At 35.4% G+C, this 16,369-nt stretch overlaps 1 protein-coding gene across 1 annotated transcript; it reads right to left on the reverse strand.

The window, feature by feature from the left end:
* Positions 1-5,533: 5,533 nt before the first annotated feature.
* LOC138320464 (failed axon connections homolog) lies at positions 5,534-16,369 on the reverse strand. Its single transcript, XM_069263426.1, has 7 exons — positions 16,135-16,369; positions 15,837-15,963; positions 12,572-12,774; positions 12,063-12,140; positions 11,474-11,592; positions 6,341-6,457; positions 5,534-5,904 (listed from the first exon to the last, which is right to left on the reverse strand). Exons 1-7 carry the CDS (start codon positions 16,257-16,259, stop codon positions 5,813-5,815), a joined length of 861 nt encoding a protein of 286 aa, XP_069119527.1. The 5' UTR covers positions 16,260-16,369; the 3' UTR covers positions 5,534-5,812.

The following is a 16,369-nucleotide window of genomic DNA, read 5'->3' on the forward strand; positions in this document are numbered from 1 at the left end:
CCGTGATGTACTTGTAGAGACACTTAACGACGTCCTATAGTACTCCGAGTTGTATTGTGATGTACATTGTAGAGACACTTAACGACGTCCTATAGTACTCCGAGTTGTATTGTGATGTACATGTAGAGACACTTAACGACGTCCTATAGTACTCCGAGTTGTATTGTGATGTACTTGTAGAGACACTTAACGACGTCCTATAGTACTCCGAGTTGTATTGTGATGTACTTGTAGAGACACTTAACGACGTCCTATAGTACTCCGAGTTGTATTGTGATGTACTTGTAGAGACACTTAACGACGTCCTATAGTACTCCGAGTTGTATTGTGATGTACTCTTGTAGACACTCCTAACGACGTCCTATAGTACTCCCGAGTTGTATTGTGATGTACTTGTAGAGACACTTAACGACGTCCTATAGTACTCCGAGTTGTATTGTGATCTACATGTAGAGACACTTAACGACGTCCTATAGTACTCCGAGTTGTATTGTGATGTACTTGTAGAGACACTTAACGACGTCCTATAGTACTCCGAGTTGTATTGTGATGTACATGAAGACTCCTAACGACGTCCTATAGTACTCCGAGTTGTATTGTGATGTACTTGTAGAGACACTTAACGACGTCCTATAGTACTCCGAGTTGTATTGTGATGTACATGTAGAGACACTTAACGACGTCCTATAGTACTCCGAGTTGTATTGTGATCTACATGTAGAGACACTTAACGACGTCCTATAGTACTCCGAGTTGTATTGTGATGTACTTGTAGAGACACTTAACGACGTCCTATAGTACTCCGAGTTGTATTGTGATGTACTGTTAGAGACTCCTAACGACGTACCAGTACTCCGAGTTGTATTGTGATGTACTTTTAGAGACTCCTAACGACGTCCTATAGTACTCAGAGTTGTATTGTGATGTACTTGTAGAGACACCTAACGACGTCCTATAATACTCCGAGTTGTATTGTGATGTAGAGACACTTAACGACGTCCTATAGTACTCCGAGTTGTATTGTGATGTACATGTAGAGACACTTAACGACGTCCTATAAGTACTCCGAGTTGTATTGTGATGTACTTGTAGAGACACTTAACGACGTCCTATAGTACTCCGAGTTGTATTGTGATGTACTGTAGAGACACTTACGACGTCCTATATATCGAGTTGTATTGTGATGTACATGTAGAGACACTTAACGACGTCCTATAGTACTCCGAGTTGTATTGTGATGTACTTGTAGAGACACTTAACGACGTCCTATAGTACTCCGAGTTGTATTGTGATGTACATGTAGAGACACTTAACGACGTCCTATAATACTCCGAGTTGTATTGTGATGTACATGTAGAGACACTTAACGACGTCCTATAGTACTCCGAGTTGTATTGTGATGTACTTGTAGAGACACTTAACGACGTCCTATAGTACTCCGAGTTGTATTGTGATGTACATGTAGAGACACTTAACGACGTCCTATAATACTCCGAGTTGTATTGTGATGTACTTGTAGAGACACTTAACGACGTCCTATAGTACTCCGAGTTGTATTGTGATCTACATGTAGAGACACTTAACGACGTCCTATAGTACTCCGAGTTGTATTGTGATGTACATGTAGAGACACTTAACGACGTCCTATAGTACTCCGAGTTGTATTGTGATGTACATGTAGAGACACTTAACGACGTCCTATAGTACTCCGAGTTGTATTGTGATGTACTTGTAGAGACACTTAACGACGTCCTATAGTACTCCGAGTTGTATTGTGATGTACTTGTAGAGACACTTAACGACGTCCTATAGTACTCCGAGTTGTATTGTGATGTACTTGTAGAGACACTTAACGACGTCCTATAGTACTCCGAGTTGTATTGTGATCTACATGTAGAGACACTTAACGACGTCCTATAGTACTCCGAGTTGTATTGTGATGTACTTGTAGAGACACTTAACGACGTCCTATAGTACTCCGAGTTGTATTGTGATGTACTTGTAGAGACACTTAACGACGTCCTATAGTACTCCGAGTTGTATTGTGATCTACTTGTAGAGACACTTAACGACGTCCTATAGTACTCCGAGTTGTATTGTGATGTACATGTAGAGACACTTAACGACGTCCTATAGTACTCCGAGTTGTATTGTGATGTACATGTAGAGACACTTAACGACGTCCTATAGTACTCCGAGTTGTATTGTGATGTACATGTAGAGACACTTAACGACGTCCTATAGTACTCCGAGTTGTATTGTGATGTACATGTAGAGACACTTAACGACGTCCTATAGTACTCCGAGTTGTATTGTGATGTACTTGTAGAGACACTTAACGACGTCCTATAGTACTCCGAGTTGTATTGTGATGTACATGTAGAGACACTTAACGACGTCCTATAGTACTCCGAGTTGTATTGTGATGTACATGTAGAGACACTTAACGACGTCCTATAGTACTCCGAGTTGTATTGTGATGTACTTGTAGAGACACTTAACGACGACGTCCTATAGTACTCCGAGTTGTATTGTGATGTACTTGTAGAGACACTTAACGACGTCCTATAGTACTCCGAGTTGTATTGTGATGTACTTGTAGAGACACTTAACGACGTCCTATAGTACTCCGAGTTGTATTGTGATGTACATGTAGAGACACTTAACGACGTCCTATAGTACTCCGAGTTGTATTGTGATGTACATGTAGAGACACTTAACGACGTCCTATAGTACTCCGAGTTGTATTGTGATGTACATGTAGAGACACTTAACGACGTCCTATAGTACTCCGAGTTGTATTGTGATGTACTTGTAGAGACACTTAACGACGTCCTATAGTACTCCGAGTTGTATTGTGATGTACTTGTAGAGACACTTAACGACGTCCTATAGTACTCCGAGTTGTATTGTGATCTACATGTAGAGACACTTAACGACGTCCTATATAGTACTCCGAGTTGTATTGTGATGTACTTGTAGAGACACTTAACGACGTCCTATAGTACTCCGAGTTGTATTGTGATGTACTTGTAGAGACTCTTAACGACGTACTAGTACTCCGAGTTGTATTGTGATGTACATGTAGAGACACTTAATGACGTCCTATAGCACTCCGAGTTGTATTGTGATGTACTTGTAGAGACACTTGACGACGTCCTATAGTATTCGAGTTGTATTGTGATGTACATGTAGAGACACTTGACGACGTCCTATAGTATCCTAGTTGTATTGTGATGTACATGTAGAGACACTTAACGACGTCCTATAGTACTCCGAGTTGTATTGTGATGTACATGTAGAGACACTTAACGACGTCCTATAGTACTCCGAGTTGTATTGTGATGAAGACTCCCATGTAGAGACACTTAACGACGTCCTATAGTACTCCGAGTTGTATTGTGATCTACATGTAGAGACACTTAACGACGTCCTATACTACTCCGAGTTGTATTGTGATGTACTTGTAGAGACACTTAACGACGTCCTATAGTACTCCGAGTTGTATTGTGATGTACATGTAGAGACACTTAACGACGTCCTATAGTACTCCGAGTTGTATTGTGATGTACATGTAGAGACACTTAACGACGTCCTATAGTACTCCGAGTTGTATTGTGATGTACATGTAGAGACACTTAACGACGTCCTATAGTACTCCGAGTTGTATTGTGATGTACATGTAGAGACACTTAACGACGTCCTATAGTACTCCGAGTTGTATTGTGATGTACTTGTAGAGACACTTAACGACGTCCTACTATAGTACTCGAGTTGTATTGTGATGTACTTGTAGAGACACTTAACGACGTCCTATAGTACTCCGAGTTGTATTGTGATGTACATGTAGAGACACTTAACGACGTCCTATAGTACTCCGAGTTGTATTGTGATGTACTTGTAGAGACACTTAACGACGTCCTATAGTACTCCGAGTTGTATTGTGATGTACTTGTAGAGACACTTAACGACGTCCTATAGTACTCCGAGTTGTATTGTGATCTACATGTAGAGACACTTAACGACGTCCTATAGTACTCCGAGTTGTATTGTGTGATGTACTTGTAGAGACACTTAACGACGTCCTATAGTACTCCGAGTTGTATTGTGATGTACTTGTAGAGACACTTAACGACGTCCTATAGTACTCCGAGTTGTATTGTGATCTACATGTAGAGACACTTAACGACGTCCTATAGTACTCCGAGTTGTATTGTGATGTACTTGTAGAGACACTTAACGACGTCCTATAGTACTCCGAGTTGTATTGTGATGTACATGTAGAGACACTTAACGACGTCCTATAGTACTCCGAGTTGTATTGTGATGTACATGTAGAGACACTTAACGACGTCCATATAGTACTCCGAGTTGTATTGTGATGTACATGTAGAGACACTTAACGACGTCCTATAGTACTCCGAGTTGTATTGTGATCTACATGTAGAGACACTTAACGACGTCCTATAGTACTCCGAGTTGTATTGTGATGTACATGTAGAGACACTTAACGACGTCCTATAGTACTCCGAGTTGTATTGTGATGTACATGTAGAGACACTTAACGACGTCCTATAGTACTCCGAGTTGTATTGTGATGTACTTGTAGAGACACTTAACGACGTCCTATAGTACTCCGAGTTGTATTGTGATCTACATGTAGAGACACTTAACGACGTCCTATAGTACTCCGAGTTGTATTGTGATCTACTTGTAGAGACACTTAACGACGTCCTATAGTACTCCGAGTTGTATTGTGATCTACATGTACTGATAGAGACACTTAACGACGTCCTATAGTACTCCGAGTTGTATTGTGATGTACTTGTAGAGACACTTAACGACGTCCTATAGTACTCCGAGTTGTATTGTGATGTACTTGTAGAGACACTTAACGACGTCCTATAGTACTCCGAGTTGTATTGTGATGTACTGTTAGAGACTCCTAACGACGTACCAGTACTCCGAGTTGTATTGTGATGTACTTTTAGAGACTCCTAACGATGTACTATAGTACTCCGAGTTGTATTGTGATGTACTTGTAGAGACTCCTAACGATGTACTTATACTCCGAGTTGTATTGTGATGTACTTATAGAGAAGTCTTACCTGTCGTTTACATGATGTCAGACCAAAAATATTAGTATAAAAAAACTTTGATTACATTTGTATCTAGTCCATTTCGTTTCATGGCCATGTCTTAACTGATGGAAATAATTCCTAATAAAATGCCAAAATAAAAGTTAAGTGTCAATCTGCTTAGAATCATATCTCAGTATCTACATTGCCTTTCCGCAAATTGGACCAAGAAATGCTTTTACTCATATTGATGTAACCGTTAAACCAGATAGATTTGTTACAGCCATTAGATAAATTTGGATTGTTGTTTCTTGATGATAACCATATTCGCTGCTGCTGCATTTAAACAGGGTTTTGTACATGAATATAATAACGAGTTTTAGCTAAGCTATGTTATTTGCTTATCCCATATATCTATGCGGCATGAATTCCAAATAAGGTAAGAACACCAGGTAAAGGCTTGTCCAGAATACAACTTTACTAAGAATACCCGTTAATAAACAACAACTATTTATACAGAATAAAAAATATGGGATAAAATCAAAATTTGATATTAAAACTTTGAAATATTATACATGATCTACAAAATGGTAATACATGTACATGTATATTAAAATGATATGCCTGCCCCCTTTCAGATCAATACATGACCAATGAATTAAAACAAATGAATGCTACCGAATGTTGTTTTGAGTTCTGACATAATATAACCTTCGTTCAAACAGATCATTTGTTTACTTTGTACAGTCTCTTTGTATCATCTCTTCCCAATCAGGCCAGAAAGTCTCCTTCATTCTCTCACAGTAATCACACAGGTTTGGGTATTCTATAGATAAAAGACAACAATATATTATTACGAGTAATATGACAACTTTTAGAATTTGTGTACCCTCCGTTGTCTCGTCGAATACTACCCAGTTACATGTTCGTTCATTGCTGTTGGATGTTTATTATGTTCTATTGTTGACGTGTCCCTGCTCTTTTAATAATATTGATCAAAAATATGAATTTATAATTGAATTTATAAACATATACAATAAGCGTTCATGGTATACATTGAGGAATGACATAAAATCCACTAATCTATATTGTAAGAGTTTCCGTTCGTTTTCATAGAAATGGTATAGAAAACTGCAAACTGATCTCTCTTTAACTGTTTATACAGAATATGTCGATATAAGGATTAGAAGACAATTTAGTATGGCTATGGGAAATAGAACGTCGCGTTCCTGATTATTACATCCATTGTAACAGGTACGTACGCTTTATAACCGATGTCCCAAAGCCGCCGAATGACGCCCATCTTATTTCTGCTAGAATTCCAAATATGGCACAGTCAAATTTGCAGGCATTGTCACCAAACAAAAACTTCTTTGATCCTAAAATAGCGGAAAAAAGATTGGTCAATTATCTGCTTTGGAACTAACATAGAACTCATTGTAACATGAATTCATACATACAAGACACGATATAATATTGTAATAGGTGACATTAAAAATATCCCTCAAACATTCCGCAGTCGTACTATTACATTTGACATCCTTCAAAACCCCTGAATGCCAAGTTTCATCACAATCAGACAATATCTAAATTATGACCAATGAAAAGCCAGTGAATGAACGTCATAATGACGGTGTTTCACAGACATCAAACAGATCACTGGTTTTCTTTGTACAGTCTCTGTGTGTGATCTCCTCCAAATCAGGCCAAAATGTCTCCTTCAGTCTTTCACAGTGATCACACAGGTTTGGGTATTGAGACTTCATTAATGACATGACTAAAACGATAAAAATAATAAGTGTTTACGATGGAACTGCATCAGAGTTGAATTTCGATGTTATTTACAGATTTAGTATGATATGACTTCTAACATAAAACAGCAGGCTATAAAGTCTACAAGGGGATGTTATTCTCCAATGTAGTATGATATGACTTCTAACATAAAATAGCAGGATATCAAGTCTCCAAGGAGATGTTATACACAGATTTAGTATGATATGACTTCTAGCATAAAACAGCAGGATATAGAGTCTCCAAGGAGATGTTATTTACAGATGTAGTATGATATGACTTGTAACATAAAACAGCAGGATATAGAGTCTCCAAGGAGATGATATTCTCCAATGTAGTATGATATGACTTGTAACATAAAACAGCAGGATATAGAGTCTCCAAGGAGATGATATTCTCCAATGTAGTATGATATGACTTCTAACATAAAACAGCAGGATATGGAGTCTCCAAGGAGATGTTATTCACTATGATATGACTTCTAACATAAAACAGCAGGATATAGAGTCTACAAGGGGATGTTATTCACAGATGAAGTACGATATTACTTCTAACATAAAAAGCAGGATATGGAGTCTCCAAGGAGATGTTATACACAGATATAGTATGATATGACTTCTAACATAAAACAGCAGGATATAAAGTCTCCAAGGGGATGTTATTCTCCAATGTAGTATGATATGACTTCTAACATAAAACAGCAGGATATAGAGTCCCCAAGGAGATGATATTCTCCTATGTAGTATATGATATGACTTCTAGCATAAAAAAGCAGGATATAGAGTCTCCAAGGAGGTGTTATTCCCCAATGTAGTATAATGTGACTTCTAACATAAAATAGCAGGATATAAAGTCTCCAAGGAGATGTTATTCTTCAATGTAGTATGATATGACTTCTAACATAAAACAGCAGAATATAAAGTCTCCAAGGAGATGTTATTCACAGATGTAGTATGATATGACTTCTAACATAAAACAGCAGAATATAAAGTCTCCAATGAGATGTTATTCTCCTATGTAGTATGATATGACTTCTAACATAAAACAGCAGAATATAAAGTCTCCAATGAGATGTTATTCTCCTATGTAGTATGATATGACTTCTAACATAAAATAGCAGCATATAAAGTCTCCAAGGAGATGTTATTCACAGATGTAGTATGATGTGACTTCTAACATAAAACAGCAGAATATCAAGTCTCCAAGGAGATGTTATTCTTCAATGTAGTTTGATATGACTTCTAACATAAAACAGCAGAATATAAAGTCTCCAAGGAGATGTTATTCACAGATGTAGTATGATATGACTTCTAACATAAAACAGCAGGATATGGAGTCTCCAAGGAGATGTTATTCACAGATGTAGTATGATGTGACTTCTAACATAAAACAGCAGAATATCAAGTCTCCAAGGAGATGTTATTCACAGATGTAGTATGATATGACTTCTAACATAAAACAGCAGAATATAAAGTCTCCAAGGAGATGTTATTCACAGATGTAGTATGATATGACTTCTAACATAAAACAGCAGAATATCAAGTCTCCAAGGAGATGTTATTCACAGATGTAGTATGATATGACTTCTAACATAAAACAGCAGTATATAAAGTCTCCAAGGAGATGTTATTCTTCAATGTAGTATGATATGACTTCTAACATAAAACAGCAGAATATAAAGTCTCCAAGGAGATGTTATTCACAGATGTAGTATGATATGACTTCTAACATAAAACAGCAGAATATAAAGTCTCCAAGGAGATGTTATTCACAGATGTAGTATGATATGACTTCTAACATAAAACAGCAGAATATAAAGTCTCCAAGGAGATGTTATTCACAGATGTAGTATGATATGACTTCTAACATAAAACAGCAGAATATAAAGTCTCCAAGGAGATGTTATTCACAGATGTAGTATGATATGACTTCTAACATAAAACAGCAGAATATCAAGTCTCCAAGGAGATGTTATTCACAGATGTAGTATGATATGACTTCTAACATAAAACAGCAGGATATGGAGTCTCCAAGGAGATGTTATTCACAGATGTAGTATGATGTGACTTCTAACATAAAACAGCAGAATATCAAGTCTCCAAGGAGATGTTATTCACAGATGTAGTATGATATGACTTCTAACATAAAACAGCAGAATATAAAGTCTCCAAGGAGATGTTATTCACAGATGTAGTATGATATGACTTCTAACATAAAACAGCAGAATATCAAGTCTCCAAGGAGATGTTATTCACAGATGTAGTATGATATGACTTCTAACATAAAACAGCAGTATATAAAGTCTTCAAGGAGATGTTATTCTCCTATGTAGTATATGATATGACTTCTAACATAAAATAGCAGGATATAAAGTCTACTAGGAGATGTTATTCTCCTATGTAGTATATGATATGACTTCTAACATAAAACAACAGGATATATAGTCTCCAAGGAGATGTGATTCTTCAATGTAGTATGATATGACTTCTAACATAAAACAGCAGTATATAAAGTCTCCAAGGAGATGTTATTCTCCTATGTAGTATATGATATGACTTCTAACATAAAATAGCAGGATATAAAGTCTACTAGGAGATGTTATTCTCCTATGTAGTATATGATATGACTTCTAACATAAAACAACAGGATATATAGTCTCCAAGGAGATGTGATTCTCCTATGTAGTATATGATATGACTTCTAACATTAAACAGCAGCGTATAAAGTCTCCAAGGAGATGTTATTCACAGATGTAGTATGATGTGACTTCTAACATTAAACAGCAGAATATCAAGTCTCCAAGGAGATGTTATTCACAGATGTAGTATGATGTGACTTCTAACATAAAACAGCAGAATATAAAGTCTCCAAGGAGATGTTATTCACAGATGTAGTATGATATGACTTCTAACATAAAAAAGCAGGATATAGAGTCTCCAAGGAGGTGTTATTCCCCAATGTAGTATGATATGACTTCTAACATAAAACAGCAGAATATAAAGTCTCCAAGGAGATGTTATTCTCCTATGTAGTATGATATGACTTCTAACATAAAACAGCAGAATATCAAGTCTCCAAGGAGATGTTATTCACAGATGTAGTATGATGTGACTTCTAACATAAAACAGCAGAATATCAAGTCTCCAAGGAGATGTTATTCACAGATGTAGTATGATATGACTTCTAACATAAAACAGCAGAATATCAACTCTCCAAGGAGATGTTATTCTTCAATGTAGTATGATGTGACTTCTAACATAAAACAGCAGGATATAGAGTCTACAAGGAGATGTTATTCACAGATGTAGTATGATATGACTTCTAACATAAAACAGCAGAATATAAAGTCTCCAAGGAGATGTTATTCTCCTATGTAGTATGATATGACTTCTAACATAAAACAGCAGGATATAAAGTCTCCAAGGAGATGTTATTCTCCTATGTAGTATGATATGACTTCTAACATAAAACAGCAGGATATCAAGTCTCCAAGGAGATGTTATTCTTCAATGTAGTATGATGTGACTTCTAACATAAAACAGCAGGATATAGAGTCTACAAGGAGATGTTATTCTCCAATGTAGTATGATATGACTTCTAACATAAAATAGCAGGATATAGAGTCTCCAAGGAGATGTTATACACAGATTTAGTATGATATGACTTCTAACATAAAACAGCAGGATATCAAGTCTCCAAGGAGATGTTATTCACTATGATATGACTTCTAACATAAAACAGCAGGATTTAGAGTCTCCAAGGAGATGTTATTCTCCAATGTAGTATGATATGACTTCTAACACAAAAAACCAGAATATCAAGTCTCCATGGAGATGTTATACACAGATGTAGTATGATATGACCTCTAACGTAAAACAGCAGGATATAGAGTCTCCAAAGAGATCTTATTCACTATGATATGACTTCTAACATAAAACAGCAGGATATAGAGTCTCCATGGAGATGTTATTCCCCAATGTAGTATGATATGGCTTCTAACATAAAACAGCAGGATATAGAGTCTCCAATGAGATGTTATTTACTATAATATGACTTCTTACATAAAACAGCAGGATATAGAGTCTCCAAAGAGATGTTATTCACTATGATATGACTTCTAACATAAAACAGCAGGATATAGAGTCTCCAATGAGATGTTATTCACTATAATATGACTTCTAACATAAAACAGCAGGATATAGAGTCTCCACAAAGAGATGTTATTCACTATAATATGACTTCTAACATAAAACAGCAGGATATAGAGTCTCCAAAGAGATGTTATTCACTATGATATGACTTCTAACATAAAACAGCAGGATATCGAGTCTCCAATGAGATGTTATTCACTATAATATGACTTCTAACATAAAACAGCAGGATATAGAGTGTCCACAAAGAGATGTTATTCACTATAATATGACTTCTAACATAAAACAGCAGGATATAGAGTCTCCAATGAGATGCTATTCACTATGATATGACTTCTAACATAAAACAGCAGGATATAGAGTCTCCAAGGAGATGTTATTCACAGATGTAGTATGATATGACTTCTAATAAAAAACAGCAGGATATAGAGTTTCAAAGGAGATGCTTTTTACCAAGTTGGTATGATATGGCCTTCAGATCCTCTGACATGATGTGCCGTATATCCTCGGGAGAATGGCGTCCTACTCCTTGTGCTCGTATCTGAACCCAGACTTTCTTTTGGAATCTGCCCCTGTAGATACACCAAACGATAACACGAGTGATGCTTGTGTAGTTTGGATAATTGACGAGATTGCTATTTTAGGAGTATTTTCTATGTTGCAGAATAGCAGACAAGGATTCATTTATATCAGTTGCAATCAAAACGTATTTTTTTAAATTTTATTTGATACTGTAATAAATCTACTGTTTCAATGTTGTTTTTGGTAACTTCATTTCCTTAATTTTACCCCAAATATATTAGCTGTCTAAATTCTTAACTCTATATATTAGTGGTTAAATAATATCGGTACTAATAAAGGATTTCGTGTTGTGAAATATCAACCACCACATTGCTCGAAAATCATAGTATTTCTCAAGAACTCAGAAGTCACAACCAACTTTTTCAAGTACCACTTCCATGAAATAACCCTTAGATTTAAATGATATGTTGGATTCAGAACTATATATTTTCATCGTTATAACCAGACAAAAGTAACATACCATAAAAATCTTGGCATATTGAACTCCTTCAGTCCTGTTTTGGTTTTGTCGAGGACCCATCTATCTGCCACGAAGCACCTAGAACACAATCTGCCAGAATGATTAATCAAGGCGATAATTACATAAATATGGAACATTTTCAATAAAGCGGTTTTTGATACAGGCCTCCGATCATGAGTGATGTGAAATATTGAACGGCTTTACATGTTAAAATGCGTTTCCCATTTCATTATTGGGCATTTATATAAGTTACATGTAACTCTTTTGACAATTACAGGTGAGGGACGTGGGTTGGATGGTATTTCAGCTATGATTTTAGTATATAGATACCCAAGATGTGTGACTTTTAAAAGAGAAGAAATAAAATTCAGATCAAAAGTTATATACTTATACCTTTCTATTAGACATTGCCTTTTAATGTAGTGTATCGAAACCAAATTATTAATACAAAGTTATATAATGGTGTCAGAAACTGCTTGCATAATGACTGGATTATTTGATATTCCCACCAGTATGTATTTTCCTCCGCCATTTTTTGGAAGGCTCTTCCTATTCCAATTTGCTCTTCTGTAAGATTTTTGTGAAGATTAAAACCTTTTTCCTTGCTGAGGAACTCCAAAATGAACTCACTGTCCGAAACTTCTTCTCCGTTGTACTGTAAAAACGGCACTTTCCCTGTCTTCTTGCTTTTTCGAAGCATGTTATGTTCAACCTACAATATAATAAGATAGATCATGCTCAACCCACAACATACAATATATAACAATGGACCATGTTCAACCTACAATATATAACAATGGACCATGTACAATCTACAATATATAACAATGGACAATGTTCAACCTACAATATATTACAATGTACTATGTTCAACCTACAATATATTACAATGTACTATGTTCAACCTACAATATATTACAATGTACTATGTTCAACCTACATTATATAACAATGTACTATGTTCAACCTACAATATAAAACAATGTACTATGTTCAACCTACAATATATAACAATGGACCATGTTCAATCTACATGATATAACAATGTACTATGTTCAACCTACAATATATAACAATATACTTTGTTCAATCTACAATATATAACAATGGACCATGTTCAATCTACAATATATAACAATGGACCATGTTCAACCTACAATATATAACAATGGACCATGTACAATCTACAATATATAACAATGGACAATGTTCAATCTACAATATATAACAATGGACCATGTTCAACCTACAATATATTACAATGTACTGTGTTCAACCTACATTATATAACAATGTACTATGTTCAACCTACAATATATAACAATGTACTATGTTCAACCTACAATATATAACAATGGACCATGTTCAACCTACAATATATAACAATGGACCATATTCAATCTACAATATATAACAATGGACCATGTTCAACCTCCAATATATAACAATGTACTATGTTCAACCTCCAATATATAACAATGTACTATGTTCAACCTACAATATGTAACAACGTACTATGTTCAACCTGCAATATATTACAATGTACTATGTTCATTCTACAATATATAACAATGGACCATGTTCAATCTACAATATATATCAATGTACTATGTTCAACCTACAATATATAACAATGCACCATGTTCAACCTACAATATATAACAATGGACAATGTTCAACCTACAATATATAACAATATACTATGTTAAACCTACAATATATAACAATGGACCATGTTCAATCTACAATATATAACAATGGACCATGTTCAATCTATAATATATAACAATGAACCATGTTCAACCTACATTATATAACAATGTACTATGTTCAACCTACAATATATAACAATATACTTTGTTCAACCTACAATATATAACAATGTACTATGTTTAACCTACAATATATAACAATGGACCATGTTCAACCTACATTATATAACAATGTACTTTGTTCAACCTACATTATATAACAATGTACTATGTTCAACCTACAATATAAATCAATGGACCATGTTCAATCTTCAATATATAATGGACCATGTTTAATCTACAATATATAATGGACCATGTTTAATCTAAAATATATTACAATGGACCATGCTCAACCTACAATATATAACAATGGACCATGTTCAATCTACAATATATAGCAATGTACTATGTTCAACCTACAATATATTAAAATGTACTATGTTCAACCTACAATACATTACAATTTACTATGTTCAACCTACAATATATAACAATGTACCATGTTCAACCTACAATATATTACAATGGACCATGTTCAACCTACAATATATAACAATGGACCATGTTCAACCTACAATATATAACAATGGACCATGTTCAACCTACAATATATAACAATGGACCATGTTCAACCTACAATATATAACAATGGACCATGTTCAACCTACAATATATAACAATGTACTTTGTTCAACCTACAATATATAACAATAGATCATGATCAACCTACAATTTCAGGGTATATTACAATGGAACATGTTCAACCTACAATAAATTACAATGGGCCATGTTCAACCTACACTCGTATATTACAATGAATCATGTGCAACCTACATTATAAAGATGTCATTACTAGCTGACAAGTGATACGATGAAGTAAGAAGGATATTTCGTTTGTGACGAAGTCTACCAGGGAGACCGTTTCAAGGTCTTAATACACATAATTCGTCACTCCTATTGTGGGCCTTACCGACCGATTCAACGGGCAATCTCTATATGGTCAAATAGTTAATAGTAAAGAAATTCATTTATGATAAATTCATCGGAGATTGAAGTTTAAAATACACACACATATATTTAGTACAGTATCAGTATCAGGTGAGAAAAATTAACTAATACAAAATTTTGCAATATTTCTGAAAGACGGAATGTGTGTTGACCATAATAATAGCAATAGCCTTTATCTCATGATGAAGATTACAACAACAGGGATAATCTACTGATACTGTAACCACAAGTTACTTGTGCATACTAAATCTACTTAGAACGAAAATAAAGTGCGAAAACATTACTCTGAAAATCACAAAAATGTACCAACAATTACATAATGACGATAACCTATCGGGCGTTTTCGACCGAGAGGTTTCGTAGTCTGATGAGAAAACCAGACTAATTGCTGTGTAAGATTTAAAGAAAGAAAATATGAAGGCTTACATGTTAACACTACACTTTTCTTTCCGTGTACTAGCAATGGGATTTACTAGCACGAAACCTACACTGACACATCTTAGATTTCCTGTTTCTTACTACAAGGAGTTTAACCACTTGGAAAGACGTTACTGCAGACCCCATTTCAATCGTAATAATTTTGTTAATGAAAAGTAATTATGATGTTATGATAAACTCACTTGTGTGCTTACTGTATGGTTTAACCACAGGAGTTTGACGTTCTGTCAATAATATATAGTATACATATATAAAAATACCCCAATATACTATGGTATTTTTTATTTATGTATACTATATATTATTGACAGAACGTCAAACTCCTGTGGTTTAACCATAGTCATGATAGTTAAGCATGTGAACCTTATACAATCACCTATGTATGTGACAGGTAAGATAATATGTGCACACTATATTTTTTTACATAGGTGTAAACTGAAAGTGTGCAGTGATTATGTTGCAATGTTTGTTCACAATATAAGGTGATGTATGGATATGCTGATTTTACCTAGTCTAGAACGTACGCCGATTATGGAGGTATTAAACGCTATATATAGAATACGAATAAACCTACCTGGTATGGTATATTTTCCATCCGAAAGTATGTCTCAAGTTTGATTGCAAATGGGGTTAAACTTGGGACATGCGGACCACGCCCGAGCTGGTGGATGACAATGGTACCAGGGGGGTATATCTTCTCACTGCAAAAGTGATTAAGTTAAGTGTAAACTGTGTGTGAGGCGAATAGGAAACAACTGAAGGAGACAGCGATACATGGAAATTAAAGCTAACAATACTTCACTTAACATTCTACTAAATAGCTTTAATACGCCGTCTTTCTTCTATAACGTTTGAAATGCCTTAACAAATACCTTTTCGGTTTTGGACGCCTTCTCCAAACGGCTACTAAAACAACTCCAGCCATCACTGTCCCGCCCAGGACTTTCACCGCTGAAGGTAGATCCGACATCGCGTCCGCAAATTTTATCATGGCCATTTCTAAAGGTGAGAATATGGATCAAGCGGAATGTGTTTGAACAAACACGTAATATTAGAGAGGAGCGCATACATAGTACGGAAACTTCTAACGGCAGTCATCTGTACAGG

The sequence above is a fragment of the Argopecten irradians genome, chromosome 4 (genome assembly GCF_041381155.1).
Source record: "Argopecten irradians isolate NY chromosome 4, Ai_NY, whole genome shotgun sequence".
Classification (NCBI taxonomy): Eukaryota; Metazoa; Mollusca; class Bivalvia; order Pectinida; family Pectinidae; genus Argopecten; species Argopecten irradians.

Excerpts from the sequence above, each read along its gene's own strand:
- LOC138320464 (XM_069263426.1), bottom strand. The coding sequence starts at position 16,259 with ATGGCCATGATAAAATTTGCGGACGCGATGTCGGATCTACCTTCAGCG. Across the intron at positions 11,593-12,062 it reads AATATGCCAAGATTTTTATG|GGGCAGATTCCAAAAGAAAG; the intron begins GTATGTTACTTT and ends GTGTATCTACAG. Across the intron at positions 6,458-11,473 it reads GGCCATATCATACCAACTTG|GATCAAAGAAGTTTTTGTTT; the intron begins GTAAAAAGCATC and ends CCGCTATTTTAG.